Source organism: Ranitomeya variabilis, chromosome 2 (genome assembly GCF_051348905.1).
Source record: "Ranitomeya variabilis isolate aRanVar5 chromosome 2, aRanVar5.hap1, whole genome shotgun sequence".
NCBI lineage: Eukaryota > Metazoa > Chordata > Amphibia > Anura > Dendrobatidae > Ranitomeya > Ranitomeya variabilis.
In genome coordinates, this window is record NC_135233.1 from 631,891,292 (window position 1) to 631,911,323 (window position 20,032).

General features: G+C 42.0%; 1 protein-coding gene across 10 annotated transcripts in view; it reads right to left on the reverse strand.

The window, feature by feature from the left end:
* The window catches only part of TIAM2 (TIAM Rac1 associated GEF 2), a 643,262-nt gene that overhangs the window by 18,870 nt on the left and 604,360 nt on the right, over positions 1 to 20,032 (reverse strand). For all 10 annotated transcript variants that reach the window (XM_077289067.1, XM_077289068.1, XM_077289064.1 and 7 more), the window contains one exon: positions 6,057 to 6,115. In XM_077289067.1, the coding sequence (XP_077145182.1) occupies positions 6,057 to 6,115 (59 nt within the window). The remainder of the gene's footprint in view (positions 1 to 6,056; positions 6,116 to 20,032) is intronic.

Consider the following 20,032-nt stretch of genomic DNA (forward strand, 5'->3'; position numbering starts at 1 on the left):
ATGTAAGTAGCATGCTGTAAACACTGATAACCTGGCTTAGGCTTGTATACGCTGGTATTTTTTGCACAAAGCACTGCCACTTTATAACTAGAATCCTGACATAGAGCGGTTTCCATTTAGAGTTATTGGCATGTATACACATAGCCTTGTTTGCCTTATTTTGCATATAGCATTGCCACTTTACAAATAGGATCCTGATATTAAGCAGTTTCCATTTTTTGTTTGTAGGCATATAGACATTAGGTTAGCTGGGTGCTTTAACATTGCCAATAACATGATGTGTGTACTTATGCCCTTGGTGTGATTTTTTGTACTGTCCTCGGATTTTTTGTGATATTCCCTTGTTAATTTTAACTTTTATATATGTAATAAAACAATAAATTTTATATCATACGTTTATTTTTTGGCTGTTGCCTCTAATTCTCCCATAATTGATGGGGGGTGTTGATTAGTGATTATAGGTGTGGGGGTGTTGCCTCATAATTTGGATCTTTGTTATGTATACTCCCCTATATACAGTATAATGGGCCAACAGCTCCCCTATGCACAGTATAATGCCTTCATAGCTCCCCTGTACACAGTATGGTGGGCCCACAGCTCCTTTATATACAGTATGATGTCCCCCACAATTCCCCTTTACACAGTATAATGGGCTAACCGCTCCCTTAAACACAGTATAATGCCCCCCACAGCTCACGTATACACAGTATGGTATGCTCACAGCTCCCTTATACACAGTATGATGGGCCCACAGCTCCCATACATACAGTATGATGTCCATTAGAGTTCCCCTACACAGAATGATGTCCCCACTGCTTCCCCAAAACACAGTATAATAGTTAATAGTGTTCTGACACCGTGTATCGCCTGCACTGAGAGTCACACTACCAGGAGGAAATTAACTTTATTCCTCACTGCAGCCTTGGGGGCGGCACCGACACGGTTTCAGTCACCGTTCTGTATATAGAGAGCGGCAGCTGTAACTGCACCTCTTACCCTGACTGACAGCCAGCGCAGCAGCCTCTACCACCCAGTAGCTGCACACTGGTGCCCCTATAAATAATAATGCTTAAGTGCCCACTTGACATTTAATAATGTCCCCTGAGTCCCCTCATGTACAGTAATAATGGCCTCAGCATTGCTGATGTCAGCAGGCGATCAAGTGATGACTCTTTTGGCTTCTGTCAATTCTCTTCTATTGAAAGAAACCAAACCTTTCTAGTCGATACAAACACATAGCAAACATGGGGTCCATGACCGCTTGATAACGCCAGTGATATTGGGGGCTCATGCAGCAGGCGCTCCCTTTCATGATTTGGCAGTCTGCTGATTATTAAATTATTAAAGCACCACTCTATCAGGGTTGTTTTTTTTCACTGCTGGAGTGGTGCTTTAAGCGCAAGTCATATACTCATCCTCCGCCGTATTCACCGCTTTTTGGCACCGCTCCAGTACCACTGCTCCATCTTGTGAGCGCAGCTTACGATTGGCCAGAAGTTAGAAGCTACGCGATAAGTGCTCAATGTACGTCTATGAGGGCCAGGAAGAGGCAAGAAAGAGGCCAAAATGAGGCTCTCTGACTCAGTGACCTCCATACCGCTCCATGAAACACTGTGGCAGTGGACATGTCACAAACTGCAGGAAATGGACCCAAGCGGTGCGATGATGAAAACACCGGAATGTGAGTATCAGACAGTCGGGTCTTGGATTTAAAGCTCAATTCCAGCAGTGAAATTAAAAAAAATGCTGGTGTGGTGCCTTAAATGTGATGCAGCTCATGGCTTACCCAGCTGGTAAGTATAAAAAGCCCCCTACCTCCCCATCCCAGAGAACAACTATTACATGTGATGGAGTGCATATAATCTCATAACCAAACCATATAATAATCAGCCTCCCCAGTGCCGTTGCCACTCCCCCATCTCAGCCCTCACAATACCCTTGTCTTCTCACATTCACCTCAGCCCCACAACACCCTCATCCTCTTACATTCACCCCCAGTGCCCTCTCTGTCTCCCTCACAATACCCCCACCCTCTTACATTCACCCCCCAGTGCTCTGCCCCCCTCCCCCACCTCAGCTCCCACAATATCCTCATTGTCTCACATTCACCCCCCAGTGCCCTTTCATCCTCCCCACCTCAGCACCCACAGTACCCCCATCGTCTCACATTTATCCCCGTGCCCTGTTGACCCTCCCCACCTCAGCCCCCATAATACCCCCATCCTCTCCCTTTCACCCCCCCAGTGCCCTGCCCCCTCCCCCACAATACCCCATCCTCTCACATTCTCAATTCCAGCTTGCATGGAGTGAAGAACACTGCAGCCTGGGAGAAGCTCCTGAGGGCAGTTAGCACAATACAGTGCAGGAGAAAGATTCTGCAACTGGCCACTGTGCTAGCAGCGTGCAGAGTCTCTGTCAGGCAGGGGAGCAGGCATTTTACTGCTCTCCTCCTGTGCTGTATTGTATTGTGCCTCATCACTGAAGTGGCATTGCAGGTTCCCAGTGGGCCCCTTCATGTGACGGGGCCCGGAGCAAAGGCCCCCCTCTGCCCCCCAGTAGCTATACTACTGGTATGGAGCAAGGTCGCTCCTACTAGTCGGGCTCTGGCCAGATGTATATATAAAATGCATTTGCACCCCCCGATCCCGACTCAGAAACCGGCGAATCCCCGCAGCACACAGTGCGTGCACTGGGGGGATTCATAAGTCTGCAGTCACACAGAGTGATTGCAGACTCATCATTTTGGACCAGACAACCCCTTTAAGCTGAATAAATCTCCTCCATTTTTGTGTTTGGCAGATAAAGATTCATCTACCCTGGAGGCGGATGCTTACCATCATTCATATTATTAATTTTCATGAAATCATGAGTTACTTTAGAAGCAGAAAAGTAATGATGGAAAGCTTCTTATTCAGATCTGTAAAGTAGTTCATGATAAAATGATGTATTTTTAGCAATAACAGAAAAATGCAATAATTAGACAAAGCAATGTGCTAGATCAATGAAATGTGGTTTAAGTGATCAATATGGAGATGGATGCAATATGTCATTAGCGATATATTAGATTTCACCCACAAGTTTGTGATAACCAAAGTCACCTGAAAAAACATCACTTGTCATTAGAGATGAGCAAACTTTTCAAGGCTCAGTTTGGCCATGTTCGCCAAACTTCCCGATGTTCGCCAAATAGCATTCAATTCAATGGGAGGCCAAACCAAACGCATAGATAACACCTTCAAGAAGGTCCAAAAGCTGCCGAAACAGCTCAAATTAGGGGCAGACATCATGAAAAGTGGCATCAATTGACCCATCAATTGCGCTACAAATAATTTAAAAAAATTGATGTAGGTTCCCCTGTATTTTTGATAACCAGCCAGCCAAAACGGACACCTGGGGGCTGAAAACTTCAGATGTCAGTGTTAGCAAGGCTAGTTATCGAGAATAGAGGGGTCCCATACTGTTTTAATTATTTAAAAAAACGATGTGGGGGTCCTCCCAATTTTTTACAACCAGCCAAGATAAAGCAGACAGCTGAGGGCTTGTATTCTCAGGCTGGTAAGGAGTCAAGGATATTGCCCACCGTCAGCCTAAGAACAGCAGCCCGTAGCTACCCAGAAAAGGCACATCTATTAGATGTGCCAATTCTGACACTTTGCCTGGCTCTTCCCATTAGCCCTGTGGCGGTGGCAATTGGGGATCATATTTGTGGGGTTGATGTCACCTTTGTATTTCCTGGTGACATCAAACCCACGGCTTAGTAATGGAGAGTGTCTATAATACACCTATCCATTACTAATCCTATAGTTATATTGTAAATAAAGAATTAGAAATAAAATCAAAACACACATTTTCTTGTATTTAAAAATACCAAAAACACAGTTATACTAACCTAATGCCCAATTCCATTGAATCCCTTGTCTCTTGTAATAAAATAAAAATAAAAAAAGCAATATCCTTCATCTGTCCGACGTTCTGTCCCACACCGTAATCCATGTTTGGGAATAAATAGTTTTCAACCTGGACGGTGCAAAGATGCAGCCGTCAAGGCTGAGAACCACTGGTGAAAGAGCTGCTGGGAGTGCAGCGTCAGTGACCTGCGGTGACCTCATCAAGGTTACTGGAGGTCACTGAGTCTGCGTTCCCATCCGGGCCCAGCTTGAACTGCGGTGACCTCAGCATCATGAGAAAAAGTCAGTGAATTCACAGCAGTTCACCGTGGTCAATTCACTAAGCAATTAGAGTTATCTTTTGCAGTCAATTATATTCAACTAGATTTTAGCCGTCTCCCTAGGATTTTGGTTTTCTTTTCTCCATAATTAATTGATAGGACTGCTATAACTAATATGTTACCAGTGTCAGTGCTTTGATTTCTATGTGACATTCTGGGACTTTACTTTTTAAGAACTTTGCATATAAAAACCGAGAAATTGATTAAATAAGTGTGACGGTAAAATGCTGTCATCATCTTAATCTGCAGTCTATTTTTCCTACAGGGCCTAATTACAAATGGTACATTTGTTCGTGCCACCTACACGCAGTAATGCACGTTTTCATTTTCTTCCCAGAAATTCCTGGCTCCCCTCAGCATCCCCTTTACCATCCAGACTGAGTTTTTAGACTATTAGGAGTATGCACACCAAGGCCGGTTTCACATTTGCGCATCTGTGTGCAGCCTTTGATCCATATAGATCAGCATGCATTTTACGTACATACATGCGTCGTTTTGTGGTGTGCGGCGGGGTCCGGCAAACGCAACATGTTGCATTTTTTGAGAAGTCAATTACGCGCAATCATCCACATGCAGATGATTGTGGATGGAGTGCATCAAAACGACGCATTACTGTCTATGGGAACTAATGCATATGCAAGGACATGCATACGCATGTGTTCGATGCGCTTGCGTACTTCGGACTGCGCATGTCCAGGAACTGTTTTGATACACGCCCATTGAGACATGCCCTCTTGGAAATATCGAATGCATGTGCATAAACAACGCAAACACAGTCAAAAACGCATGCACACGCAGCGTTTTTTTTGCCATCATGCATAAGCTGATGCAGATAAAAAACGCAGCGTAAACATGCATTTTGGCATGCGTTTGCACATGCAGAGGATACGCTGCGCACAGAAATGCTGATGTCAACCTAGCAAAATCCAGTGCATTTAAAGGACAATTGTCAGCTTTCTTCTGAGGATTATGGTCGTAAGCTGGTTAGTAAAATGTAAGGAAAATAATAGATGCAAGACTTTTTTTGTATACAGATTTATATTTTAAAGGGAACCTGTCATCAGATTTTGCCACTATAAGATGCAGCCACTGCCTTTCTTCTTCTATAGCATTCTATAATGCTGTAGATAGGTCCCCGGTCTGACCTGCAAGTGAATAAAAATAAGCTATATTATATTCACCCGGTGTGGTCCGGTCCGATGGGTGTCACAGGTCCGGGCCCGGCGCCTCCCATCTTCTTGTGATGACGCCCTCCTGCTTCTTCATCGCTTCCTGGCATCGGCGCTCCTACGCAGGCGTACTTCTCTGCCCTCTTGAGGGCAGAGTAAAGTACTGCCGTGCGCAGGCGCTGAGAAAGGTCAGAGAGGCCCAGCGCCTGCACACTGCAGTACTTTACTCTGCCCTCAAGAGGGCAGAGAAGTACGCCTGCGTAGGAGCGCCGAAGCTGGGGAGCGATGAGGAAGCAGGAGGGCAGCCCAGCAAGAAGATGGAAGGCGCCAGACCCAGACCTGTGACACCCATCGGACCGGACTACCCCGGGTGAGTATAATATAACTTAGTTTTCATCACTTGTAGGTCGGAGCGGGGCTTATCTATAGCAATATAGAATGCTGTAGATGAGCCCTGAAAGGCCGTGGCTGTATCTTATAGCGGCAAAATCTACTGACAGGTTCCCTTTAACATTTTGGGCACAAAACTGTCAACCTGCACTGCGTAGAGGGTTAGTTTTATGACGTGATGATACTTAATGGAATCAGTTAGGAGGAGAGCCATATTTACAAATACGGAGCATTACAAGGACATGTAGTGAAACCTGTGGGGTACTCACAGTTTTTTTTTTTAGCTTGAAGTTTTCTTTGTGCACAAGAATGACTGCCCTTCTAAACACTGCAAGGAACAATACAAAAAGAAGTTTTTTTTAAAGAAATTTAAAAAAAAATTAAAATTCATATTTATTTACACAGATAAAACATATGCACACAGCTTGAAAGGATTGGCTTTTTACCAACCACCCCTTCTAGAAGCGGTGCTCTACCTTCCACCCAGTACACTAGGTCTCATGATTGTGAGAAGATTACAACACCATGCACAACTTGGATTTGTTATGCAATGTACATTATTTTCCCGGTTTTGGCATTAATTTGACGACTTCATCCCCTTCGCGACCAGAGGTATTTCCGTTTTTGTGTTTTCATTTTTTGCTCCCCTTCTTCCCAGAGCCATAACTTTTTTATTTTTCAGGCAACATAGTCAGGTGATGGCTGGCTTTTTGCAGGACAAGATGTACTTTTGAAAGACACCATTGGTTTTAACATATCATGTACTGGAAAACAGGAAAAAAATACGGTGAAATTGCAAAAAACTATTCCACAAGTTTGTTTGTTTTTTTACCATGTTTACTAAATGCTAAAACTGACCTGCCATTACGAGTTCATAGACAGCAAACATGTCTAGGTTCTTTTTTATTTAAGTGGCGGAAAAAAAATGGAACCATTTTCCGAGACCTGTAGCGTCTCCATTTTTCAGGATCTGGGGTTGGGTGAGGGCTTATTTTTTTGTGCGACGAGCTAACGTTTTCATTGATACCTTATTTTGTAGATATGATCTTTTGATCGCCCGTTATTGCCATGTTGCGGTGATCTAAAAAAACATAATACTGACATTTTTAATTTTTTTCTCACTATGCCGTTTAGCGATCGGGTTAACTGCTTTCTTTATATTGATAGATTGGGCGACTCTGAAGGCAGTGATACCAAATATGTGATATTTGAATTTTTTGTATAGTTTTATTTTGAACGGGGCAAAAGGGTGGTGGATTTTAACTTTTATTTTTTTTTATTTTTTTTTTTAAATATTTTTTAAAAACCTTTTTTACTTTTTGCGTACATGAATAGTCTCCATGGGAGGCTAGAAGCTGCACTACTTTGATCTCTTATGCTACATATAGCCAATGATCAGAACGCCTTTATGTAGCAGAAATGCTCACTTGCTATAAGCGGCGGCACTCATAGCAATCCAGCAATGACAACCATAGAGGTCTGCTTCAGACCTCTTGTTGTCATGCCAACCGTAAATGCCAACCGTAAATGCCAACCGTAAATGCCAACCGATGGGCGGGATTTACGACGCACTTCCAGTAAGTGTGAGATAAATGCCGCTGTCAAATTGACAGCGGCATTTAACTAGCTAACAGCCGCAGTTGGATCACAATTCCACCCGCGGCTCTTGCCAGAGCCTGTACCAAACACGGGGAGGCCAACATCGGAGTACTATTACTCCCAATGTCGGAAAGGTGTTAAGTCCTGAAGTAGGAGACCAAGGACAGATACAGATATACTGCTTCTGATACAGCATACACAATGCCAAATCTTAACAAAAGAATGGGGTCTCTCCCACTCTCTGCAGTTCTGTTGCCAAGTAACAGCTCACTCGTTCTATAGCATTGATTATCAAAACAGCACAAACACTAAATGTTCATTAGTTTGTCTAAAGCACTTCATATTACAAAAAAATGCTTTTTAAGAGTATAACTTTTAGTTTACAAAGAAAAGGCTTTCCTTTCAATTATGAAATTCAACAAGTTAACTGCATATTGTATAAAGCAGAGCACAGTAGAGATGAGCGATCTTTTGAAAATCAAATTCTCTGGCATTGCCAAATTTTCCGAAAAAGTGCAATTTGCATCAAATTATTTTGCACGAATCACATAATTAAATAGCCTCTAATTGCCTGGAAAATTTGTGTAGTACTCTGTGAGTTACCTTTGGAATCAAATGAAAATGTTTTGAGCTCTGTGATTCAAATAAAGTCTTTATAATGTCCAAATGTATTAAACCCATCCAGTTAGGGGAAAATGGATGGTAACTAGAGGTAACCAACAGCATTTTTTTTTCAAACTGAATATTTATTGAAAAAGAAGGCAGCACAAAAAGAAAACAAAGGGTGCAAAAAATCCTTCCAGGTATATACCAAACCTCATGCTATTATCCAGAAAAATGAAGGCAGCACTTTACAACTGCTTGAGAAAGGTCCACATCCTTGACTGAAACGTCACACTTGGGCCAATAAACCACATTTATTTTTTCTATTGGAGTGCTGCCTTCATTTTTCTGGATAATAGCATGAATATTTATTGAGTTTTTCAATATAAAGATACAGAATACAGAAAAAGAACATACACTCCCTGACAGAAGTTATGCTGCTTATCCATGTTACATATGTAAATAAAAGCTTATAACCTGCAGTTAATTTATACAACCAATGGATGAATTTATAGTTTTGAAAGCTGAAACCCTCCGAAATGTGGTTTAGGTTAAGAAAATAAATTGGCATCAATGCAGAAATATTGGTCAGTTAATGGACACAGAATGATCAGATTTTGGCAAGACAAAAGTTTTGTCGCCCACAGAAAGTAATGTGATATTCAAACAAATAATTAACTTAAAATACAAATATATGTTGCATAACATTGGTGAATGAAGTTGTGGTGCTATTAGAGTCATATTTAATACTCAATACTTGGTCAGGGCTAATTTTGCATCAATTACTGCATCAATGCGGCGTGGCATGGAGGCGATCAGCCTGTGGCATTGCTGAGGTGTTATGGAAGCCCAGGTTGATTTGATAGCAGCCTTCAGCTCCTCTGCATTGTTGGGTCTGGTGTCTCATCTTTCTCTTGACAATACCTCATATAGATTCTGTATTCGGATAAGGTCAGGCGAGTTTGCTGGCCACTCAAGCACAGGGATACTGTTGTTTTTAAACCAGGTATTGGTACTGTTGGTAGTGTGGACAGGTGCCAAGTCCTGCTAGAGAATGAAATTTCCATCTCCAAAAAGCTTGTCGGCAGATGTAAGCATGAAGTGCTCTAAAATTTCCTGGTCGACGGCTGCGCTGACTTTGGTCTTGATAAAACACAGTGGACATCAGCAGATGACACAGCTCCACAAACCATCACTGATTGTGGAAACTTCACACTAGACCTCAAGCAGCTTGGATTGTGTGCCTCTCCACTCTTCCTCCAGACTATGGGACCTTGATTTCCATTTGAAATGCAAAATTTACTTTCATCTGAAAACAACACCTTGGACCGCTGAGCAACAGTCCAGTTCTTTTTCTCCTTACCCAGGTAAAACGCTTCTGGTGTTGTCTATTGGTCATGAATGGCTTGACACAAAGAATGCGACACTTGTAGCCCATGTCCAGGATTCTTCTGTGTGGCGGCTCTTGAAGGAATGACTCCAGCACCAGTCCACTCCTTGTGAATCTCCCCCAAATGTTTGAATGGCCTTTTCTTAACAATCCTTTCAAGTCTGTGGTTATCCCGGTTGCTTGTGCACCTTTTTCTACCACACTTTTTACACTTTTAAAGCTGGATTTGGATACAAAATGATTTCCAAAACTTTAAACATCCCAAGGAACAATGTGCAAGCAATCATATGGAAATGGAAGGAGTATCATGCCACTGCAAATCTACCAAGACCCGGCCGTCCCTCTAAACTTTCATCTCAAACAAGGAGAAGACTGATCAGAGATGCAGCCAAGATGCCCATGATCACTCTGGATGAACTGCACAGGTCTACAGCTGAGGTGGGACAGTCTGTCCATAGGACAACAATCAGTCGTACACTGTACAAATCTGGCCTTTATGGAAGAGTGGCAAGAAGAAAGCCATTTCTAAAAAGATATCCATAAAAAGTGTTGTTTAAAGTTTGCAACAAGCCACCTGGGAGACACACCAAACATGTGGAAGAAGGTGCTCTGGTCAGATGAAACAAAAATCGACATTTTTGGCAACAATGCCAAACGATATGGTTGGCGTAAAGGCAACACAGCTCATCACCCTGAACACACCATACCCAATGTCAAACATGGTGGTGGCATTTCATGGTTTGGGCCTGCTTTTCTTCAGCAGGGACAGGGAAGATGGTTAAAATTGATGGGAAGATGGATGGAGCACAAATACAGGACCATTCTTGAAGAAAACCTGTTGGAGTCTGCAAAAGACCTGAGACTAGGATGGAGATTTGTCTTCCACCAAGACAATGATCCCAAACATAAAGCAAAATCTACAACGGAATGGTTCACAAATAAACGTATCCATGTGTTAGAATGGCCAAGTCAAAGTCCAGACCTCAATCCAAACAATAATCTGTGGAAAGAGCTGAAAACTGCTGTTCACAAACGATCTCCATCAAACCTCACTGAGCTCGAGCTGTCTGCCAAGGAAAAATGGGCAAGAATTTCAGTCTCTCAATGTACAAAACTGATAGTGACATACCCCAGGCGATTTTCAGCTGTAATCGCAGCAAAAGGTGGCGCAACAAAGTATTAAATTAAAGGGGCCGAATAATATTGCACGTCCCACTTTTCAGTTTTTGATTTTTCACAAAAATGTATGATAACCAATACATTTCGTTCAACTTTCCAATTGTGTTCCACTTGTTGTGGATTCTTCACCAAACATTTACAATTGGTATCTTTGTGTTTGAAGCATGATACAGTTGTGGCCAAAAGTATTGACACCCCTGCAATTCTGTCAGATAATTCTCAGTTTCTTCCTGAAAATGATTGCAAGCACAAATTCTTTGGTATTATTATATTCATTTAATTTGTCTTAAATGAAAAAACACAAAAGACAATGAAGCAAAAAGCAAAACATTAATTATTTCACACAAAACTCCAAAAATGGGCCAGACAAAAGTATTGGCACCCTCAGCCTAATACTTGGTTGCACAACCTTTAGCCAAAATAACTGCGACCAACCGCTTCCGGTAACCATCAATGAGTTTCTTATAATGCTCTGCTGGAATTTTAGACCATTCTTCTTTGGTAAACTGCTCCAGGTCCCTGATATTTGAAGGATGCCTTCTCCAAACTGCCATTTTTAGATCTCTCCACAGGTATTCTATGGGATTCAGGTCTGGACTCATTGCTGGCCACCTTAGAAGTCTCCAGTGCTTTCTCTCAAACCATTTTCTAGTGCTTTTTGAAGTGTGTTTTGGGTCATTGTCCTGCTGGAAGACCCATGACCTCTGAGGGAGACCCAGCTTTCTCACACTGGGCCCTACATTATGCTGCAAAATTTGTTGGTAGTCTTCAGACTTCATAATGCCATGCACACGGTCAAGCAGTCCAGTGCCAGAGGCAGCAAAGCAACCCCAAAACATCAGGGAACCTCCGCCATGTTTGACTGTAGGGACCGTGTTATTTTCTTTGAATGCCTTTTTTTTTCTCCTGTAAACTCTATGTTGATGCCTTTGCCCAAAAAGTTCTACTTTTGTCTCATCTGACCAGAGAACATTCTTCCAAAACGTTTTAGGCTTTTTCAGGTAAGTTTTGGCAAACTCCAGCCTGGCTTTTTTATGTCTCCTTGTAAAAAGTGGGGTCTTCCTGGGTCTCCTACCATACAGTCCCTTTTCATTCAGACGCCGACGGATAATACGGGTTGACACTGTTGTACCCTCGGACTGCAGGGCAGCTTGAACTTATTTGGATGTTAGTCGAGGTTCTTTATCCAACATCCGCACAATCTTGCGTTGAAATGTCTTGTCAATTTTTCTTTTCTGTCCACATCTAGGGAGGTTAGCCACAGTGCCATGGGTTTTAAACTTCTTGATGACACTGCGCATGGTAGACACAGGAACATTCAGGTCTTTGGAGATGGACTTGTAGCCTTGAGATTGCTCATGCTTCCTCACAATTTGGTTTCTCAAGTCCACAGACAGTTCTTTGGTCTTCTTTCTTTTCTCCATGCCCAATGTGGTACAGACAAGGACACAGGACAGAGGTTGAGTCAACTTTAATCCAGGTCAACTGGCTGCAAGTGTGATTTAGTTATTGCCAACACCTGTTAGGTGCCACAGGTAAGTTACAGGTGCTGTTAATTACACAAATTAGAGAAGCATCACATGATTTTTAGAACAGTGCCAATACTTTTGTCTACCCCCTTTTTTTGTTTGGTGTGGAATTATATCCAATTTGGCTTTAGGACAATTCTTTTTGTGTTTTTTCATTTAAGACAAATTAAATGAAGATAATAATACCAAAGAATTTGTGTTTGCAATCATTTTCAGGAAGAAACTGAGTATTACTGTATCTGATGCAGAATTGCAGGGGTGTCAATACTTTTGGCCACAACTGTATGTGGGAAAAGGTTGAAAAGTTCCAGGGAGCCGAATACTTTCGCAAGGCACTGTATCTTCATTATCCTACAACCCAAAACAACTGTTCAGCACATTCAACTCTCTCCTCCACCCACCACTGCCTCCTCCAACTCCCCTAATCTCTGCCGAGGACTTTGCCACCTACTTCAAAGATAAGATTGACCAAACAATGCAAACCTTTACTGTTCAACACCCCAACCACTCCATATTCCAGACCTCTGCCCATCCCTAATAACCTCCCTCTCCAACATCACTGAAGGAGAGCTTACTCACCTCCTTTCCAAATCACACCTCACCACCTGTGCACTTGACCCCATCCCTTCCCACCTGCTCCCCAACCTCACTAACATACATGAGTATGTATGTATTCCAGCCCTACCCCATCTCTTCAACCTATGACTATCTTCTGGTACCTTCCCCTCTGCCTTCAAACATGCCACCACCACGCCCATCCTCAAAAAAACCTAACCTTAACCCAACTGCTATGTCCAGCTATCGCCCCATATCATTGCTCCCATTTGCTTCCAAACTCCTTGAGCAGCAAGTCCATGCTCAACGTTTCTCCTACCTCTCATCTAACTCTCTCCTTGACAACCTCCAATCTGGCTTCCGCCACCACCACTCCACCGAAACTGCCATAACCAAAATTACTAATGACTTACTCACAGCCAAAGCTAACAGACAGTTCTCCATCCTCCTCCTTCTGGACCTGTCCTCTGCCTTCGACACAGTCGACCGCTGCCTACTGCTACAGATTCTTTCTTCCCTTGGCATCAAAGACCTTACCCTGTCCTTGATTGCCTCATACCTTTCCGACCGCACATTTAGCGTTTCCCTCTCCTACATTACCTCCTCATCCCGCCCTCTCTCTGTTGTCCCTCAAGGATCTGTCCTGGGGCCCCTACTCTTTTCCATCTATACCCTTGGCCAAAGACAACTCATAATGTCCCATGGCTTCCAGTATTACCTGTATGCGGACGACACTCAGATCTACCTCTCTGGCCCAGATGTCACCTCTCTGCTGTCCAGAATCCCGGAGTATCTATCAGCTATATCCTTGTTCTTCGCCTCTCACTTCCTAAAGCTCAATGTAGACAAAACCAAACTCATCATCTTTCCTCCATCTCGCGTATCTCCCCTACCCGACCTGTCTATTATGGTAAATGGCATCACTCACTCTCCCGCACCTGAAATCCGCTGCCTCAGAGTAACTCTCGACTCTGCCCTGTCCTTCAAACCGCACGTCCAAACTCTTGCCACCTCCTGTCGCCTCCAACTCAAAAAAATTTCCAGAATCCGTCCCTTCCTCAGCCCTCAATCTACTAAATCTCTTGTGCATGCCCTCATCATCTCCCGCCTTGCTTACTGCAACACCCTCCTCTGTGGCCTCCCAGCTAACTCTCTTGCACCACTCCAGTCTGTCCTCAACTCTGCTGCCTGACTAATCTACCTCTCTCCTCCCCTGTTTCTCCCCTCTGCAAATCCCTCCACTGGCTCCCATTTCCCCAACAAATCCAGTTCAAACTACTAACACTGACCTACTAAGCCATCCACAACCTGTCCCCTCCTTAGATCTCTGAACTAATCACCCAATATCTTCCCTCATGTAATCTTCGATCCTCCCAAGACCTCCTACTCTCCTCCACACTTATTCATTCCTCACACAACCGCCTCCAAGATTTCTCCTGAATATCCCCCATCCTCTGGAATTCCACGCCTCAACAAGTCTGATTATCCACCATCCTCGGATCCTTCAGATGGAACCTGAAAACCCATCTCTTCAGGAAAGCCTACAGCCTGCAATAACCATTCTGCTGCCTCACCACCACCCGAGCTGCCGCCTCACCACCACCAGAGCTGCTGCACCCCTGACCTTCTGTCTCTTCCCCATTATCCTGTGGAATGTAAGTCCGCAAGGACAGGGTCCTCTCCCCTCTGTACCAGTCTGTCATCGTAAATTTGTTTACTGTAAACGATATCTATAACTTTGTATGTAACCACTTCTCATGTACAGCACCATGGAATTAATGGCTGTATAAATAAAAAATAATAATAATAATGACTATATAATATGAGTTTCACTTTTTGTATTGAAGAACTGAAATAGAATATCATCAAATTAACTGTGAGAAGCACCTGTATGTCTGCAAAGCAAAAAAGTTGCTTATTGATCCATGGTTTAATCAAGGTGGCATCCAAGCTATCAGGCAATGTGGGATTAAATAAAAAGGAGGTCACAGGGGAGCGTTCCAACATTAACTGAGAATTTTTCCTGGCAGGTTTTCTTAGTAAGAGACATTGGTCCCAACATTGGGGTGCCCAGCTTATTGGAGGTAGTAGCCCAAAGGTATGACTTCGGGTAAATCAGGGCTAACCACAGTTTCTATTTCTATTCCATCTACCTAGAAAGATGCTCTAAGAGCTGACCAGGCTAGGATGTAACGTAAAGGAGTTGCCGAATAATATCCAGTACACTCAATCTGCCCCTGATTTTACCTGTTAGCATAAAAATCAAGTTATTGCTGTGCCTTTTGTGGACTCAAATAAATTAGAGAATAGATGACTGATCATCTTTCAGCACCTTATAAGGAGCACAAATAGGGAAAGTTTCAAAAGGTATAGAAGTTTAGGCAGTATAATCACAACTGCTGAGATTCTGCCAAAAATATATTTGGGAGACTATTCTATTTATTAAGTATAGTGACTTGTAAGTGGAGGTCAAAGCAAAGAGGAGTCCTTCCATCTATAAATATAATTTTCATTGAAAGAAAGGGCTTCTGCTTTACCATTATTAATTTTAGTAACCCACTAAATGGCCAAATTGTCATCGCATATATAATGTGTATGTAATCCTTTTCTTTCAGGTCATCCTTAAATTCGTAAAAAAAAAAAAAAATCAGTTTGAAAATGGTGCCGGTCGCACCTGTGCATTAGTCGCTATCGGCGATCCGATAGCTGCTACCGTGCAGGTGCCAGCGGCACCATCTTGGAGGAGGCAATATATTTTCTCTAGCAAGTTGGCACCGCCAGCGCACTAGCAAAATTATATTGTACCAGTAGTAAAATACCAAGGTATCATTTTTATCAGTATAATAGCACCGACCTGACAGTGTATGTAGGTTACTGTGCACAATCCTGGTGAGAGATCTTCCCTTTAAACAATGCCCACACTCCGGTAACAACTTGTAGTTAAGCTTAAGGATTAGGGAGAATTCTCTTTAAGAAAGAGAATGGTGCAATTGTACTAGCTCCAAAAAATTCAAAAGCCTAACCAGCACCTGGTGAAAAATCAGACATCACTGGGGTGACACATGGTTTTCATGAAAAAGCTATTCATTTTTCTTACCAACCCATTGACTAGAAAGATTGACTTTGGTCCAAAACACAGGTGAAAGCAAGACGGATAGTACATGCCCTTTATACTGCACCTGATCAGGAAACAAAAGCATTTAGCTCTTTTTTTTGGCTGATCACTGCCATTTTTACATGGGCCATTTATTGAAAGGAGCATATTTGTGAAAACATAGTCAACGGATTGTAAGCCAGCCCAGACTTAATTGTTTTATTCCTATATTTATTTAATATTTTGTCCTGTATTTTTGCTCCCCATTTCTTCAGAATAATTATATTAAATAGTCTAAGCATCATTTCTGAAAAATCAATGTAGTTACATGTATACAAGGGTATCTGGATTTGCTACGCATTTTCTCCAAGTGCCATCTACCTCATCCACTAAAAATAACAACTATGTAACTGTACTGACACATTGCAGAATGTACTTTGTATGGCAGTGCATTTCTCTTCGATGATTGCCGACATTAGTCAGGCAATTTATGGCTGCAATCATTCATCCTCCACTAGTCAGGGTGTTACGCAAGTGCAAAATGCTTTTAGTGGTGGTGTTTTGTTTTACTTACTGTGTTTTTAAAATTCTATTTTCAGTCTGACTATTTATTGTGGGTTTCTGACTCTTTGACAAGTGCTAAGTTTTAAAAGGTTTTGCTTTTAACAAAAAAGGTAGGGAAGCACATAGGAGATGGTAGGATATTTATCTACAGGGACAGCTGAGGAGGGGCAGACGTTAAGGGAACACCAGGGCATGATCGGGCAGAATCTGGATGCCTTTTAAAAGGACTGAAGTAGCAGTGGGAACTCCGAAACCTCATTACCCTGACTCATGGAAGTGGGAAGAACGATCCTTTTCCATATAACCCTTTTTTGATTTATGGCTGGTTTGTTAATATATGGTCTGATTAATGTGGTGGTATATGACCACTGTAGGCACCACCTCATTGATTGATGTAGTGTCTCAATATCTATATGTTACAACCAGGGTGAGAAGGTCTAAGAGAAAGTTAGTCCAGCTCATCTTTCTGCTTATAGAATGTGATCCGGAACATGGAAGGCTTATCCGCCCTTGCACCAACTATCAGGAAAGGAGAATAGTAGTCCAGATTCAGGGGAAAGCAGTATTTTATTAAATGTGCAAAACAATTTGATGACAGGTTTAAACTCAAACATCTACGCGTTTCAGGGGCATAACCCACCCGCTATCATGAGGTCTAGTATAGCATGCCGTACATCTATACAGTTTGTTACGGTGCGTACAGCGATGGTATAAAATTAGACAATCAATTTAAAGAAAATCACAACTTGATAAAACTAAAATACGATTTTATTACTATATATATATATATATATATATATATATATATATATATATATATATATATATATATATATATAAACTATATATATATATATATATATATATATATATATATATATATATATATATATATTAATAATGCTAAAGAAATGTGAGCCATAGTAATACAATGTTCATGATTATTTAATAATGCAGCATACTATTTGTAGATTGAGCCTGAAAGTGCTTGTGTGTTTAGTTTGAAAATCCACTGCGCTTCTCTATTTTTGAGGATCCGTTCTATATCCTCATCCTTTTTTGGGGTTATTAATGTGTTCAAAGGCATCGGTTTTCAAGGATGATCATTAATTGTCATAAAAGTAATGCAAGGGTTTAGATGCTTGTGACTTTGCTCTTGTAGTGTTACTATGCTCAATATTGTACGGATGTTCCCGAAACCGGTTTTTAAGTTGTCTTGTGGTGCAACCAACGTACTTCAGTTTACATGTCACACAATCAATAATATCAAACTACATGTGTGGAATTGCAGTTAATGAATGATTTGACTAGAAAACATTCCTTTTCAGAGGAATCGTTAAAAGGTTTTGCATTGTAGTGTCAGTATACAGTGGGGCAAAAAAGTATTTAGTCAGTCAGCAATAGTGCAAGTTCCACCACTTAAAAAGATGAGAGGCGTCTGTAATTTACATCATAGGTAGACCTCAACTATGGGAGACAAACTGAGAAAAAAAAATCCAGAAAATCACATTGTCTGTTTTTTTATCATTTTATTTGCATTTTATGGTGGAAAATAAGTATTTGGTCAGAAACAAACAATCAAGATTTCTGGCTCTCACAGACCTGTAACTTCTTCTTCTTTAAGAGTCTCCTCTTTCCTCCACTCATTACCTGTAGTAATGGCACCTGTTTAAACTTGTTATCAGTATAAAAAGACACCTGTGCACACCCTCAAACAGTCTGACTCCAAACTCCACTATGGTGAAGACCAAAGAGCTGTCAAAGGACACCAGAAACAAAATTGTAGCCCTGCACCAGGCTGGGAAGACTGAATCTGCAATAGCCAACCAGCTTGGAGTGAAGAAATCAACAGTGGGAGCAATAATTAGAAAATGGAAGACATTCAAGACCACTGATAATGGGGTCAGAATGATCACAAGAACGGTGAGCAAAAATCCCAGAACCACGCGGGGGGACCTAGTGAATGAACTGCAGAGAGCTGGGACCAATGTAACAAGGCCTACCATAAGTAACACACTACGCCACCATGGACTCAGATCCTGCAGTGCCAGACGTGTCCCACTACTTAAGCCAGTACATGTCCGGGCCCGTCTGAAGTTTGCTAGAGAGCATTTGGATGATCCAGAGGAGTTTTGGGAGAATGTCCTATGGTCTGATGAAACCAAACTGGAACTGTTTGGTAGAAACACAACTTTTCGTGTTTGGAGGAAAAAGAATACTGAGTTGCATCCATCAAACACCATACCTACTGTAAAGCATGGTGGTGGAAACATCATGCTTTGGGGCTGTTTCTCTGCAAAGGGGCCAGGACGACTGATCCGGGTACATGAAAGAATGAATGGGGCCATGTATCGTGAGATTTTGAGTGCAAACCTCCTTCCATCAGCAAGGGCATTGAAGATGAAACGTGGCTGGGTCTTTCAACATGACAATGATCCAAAGCACACCGCCAGGGCAACGAAGGAGTGGCTTCGTAAGAAGCATTTCAAGGTCCTGGAGTGGCCTAGCCAGTCTCCAGATCTCAACCCTATAGAAAACCTTTGGAGGGAGTTGAAAGTCCGTGTTGCCAAGCGAAAAGCCAAAAACATCACTGCTCTAGAGGAGATCTGCATGGAGGAATGGGCCAACATACCAACAACAGTGTGTGGCAACCTTGTGAAGACTTACAGAAAACGTTTGACCTCTGTCATTGCCAACAAAGGATATATTACAAAGTATTGAGATGAAATTTTGTTTCTGACCAAATACTTATTTTCCACCATAATATGCGAATAAAATGATAAAAAAACAGACAATGTGATTTTCTGGATTTTTTTTTCTCAGTTTGTCTCCCATAGTTGAGGTCTACCTATGATGTAAATTACAGATGCCTCTCATCTTTTTAAGTGGTGGAACTTGCACTATAAATACTTTTTTGCCCCACTGTATATAATAGTTCAAAACATCTGTAGAGATTACTCACGTGTGTCATAAGTCAATATCATGTGTAAGTATTTAATACAATCACATTTATTATCCTGGTTTTATCAAGTTGTGATATTAATAAAGAAAAAAAGGGGCAGCAGTGCTTACCTGCCCAGGTCTCAGAACTAATGCACTACAGGAATGCAGCAAACCCATGTAGCAAAGATGGCGGCAACACAGGTGGAAAATACTGATGAGACACCAACTCACAACCTATCAACTCAGGGAGGGAGTGATTGCTTAGTATTAGATTGCACAAAAGAGGCTTGTATAGGGTGCTGGTCACACACAGGTAATGCACGGTGTCTGGCTTACAACCTATTAATGATACTGTTAGATCTCTGACAGCGGCATTTAACAAGTGCTTCTGGCTATCGGGCCGGAAATGCATGCACCGGTGACCCCATCACGTGATCGGGGGTCATCGGAGCGCTGGCATAACAACCAGAGGTCACCTGAAGACCTCTATGGTTGTTGATGCCAGATTGCTGTGAGCGCCACCCAGTGGTCAGCGCTCATAGCAATACAGTAATTCAGCTACATAGGATCTATGCATCGCTCCTATGTAGCAGAGCTGATCGAGTTGTGCCAGCTTCTAATCTCCCATGGAGGCTATTGAAGCATAGCAAAAGTTTTTAAAAAAATGCTTTAAAAAATATGAAAAAAATTTAAAAAATATAAAAGTTTAAATCCCCCCTCCTTTCGCCCATTCAAAATAAAACAATACAAAAAAAAAAAATCAAACCTACACATATTTGGTATAGTCTT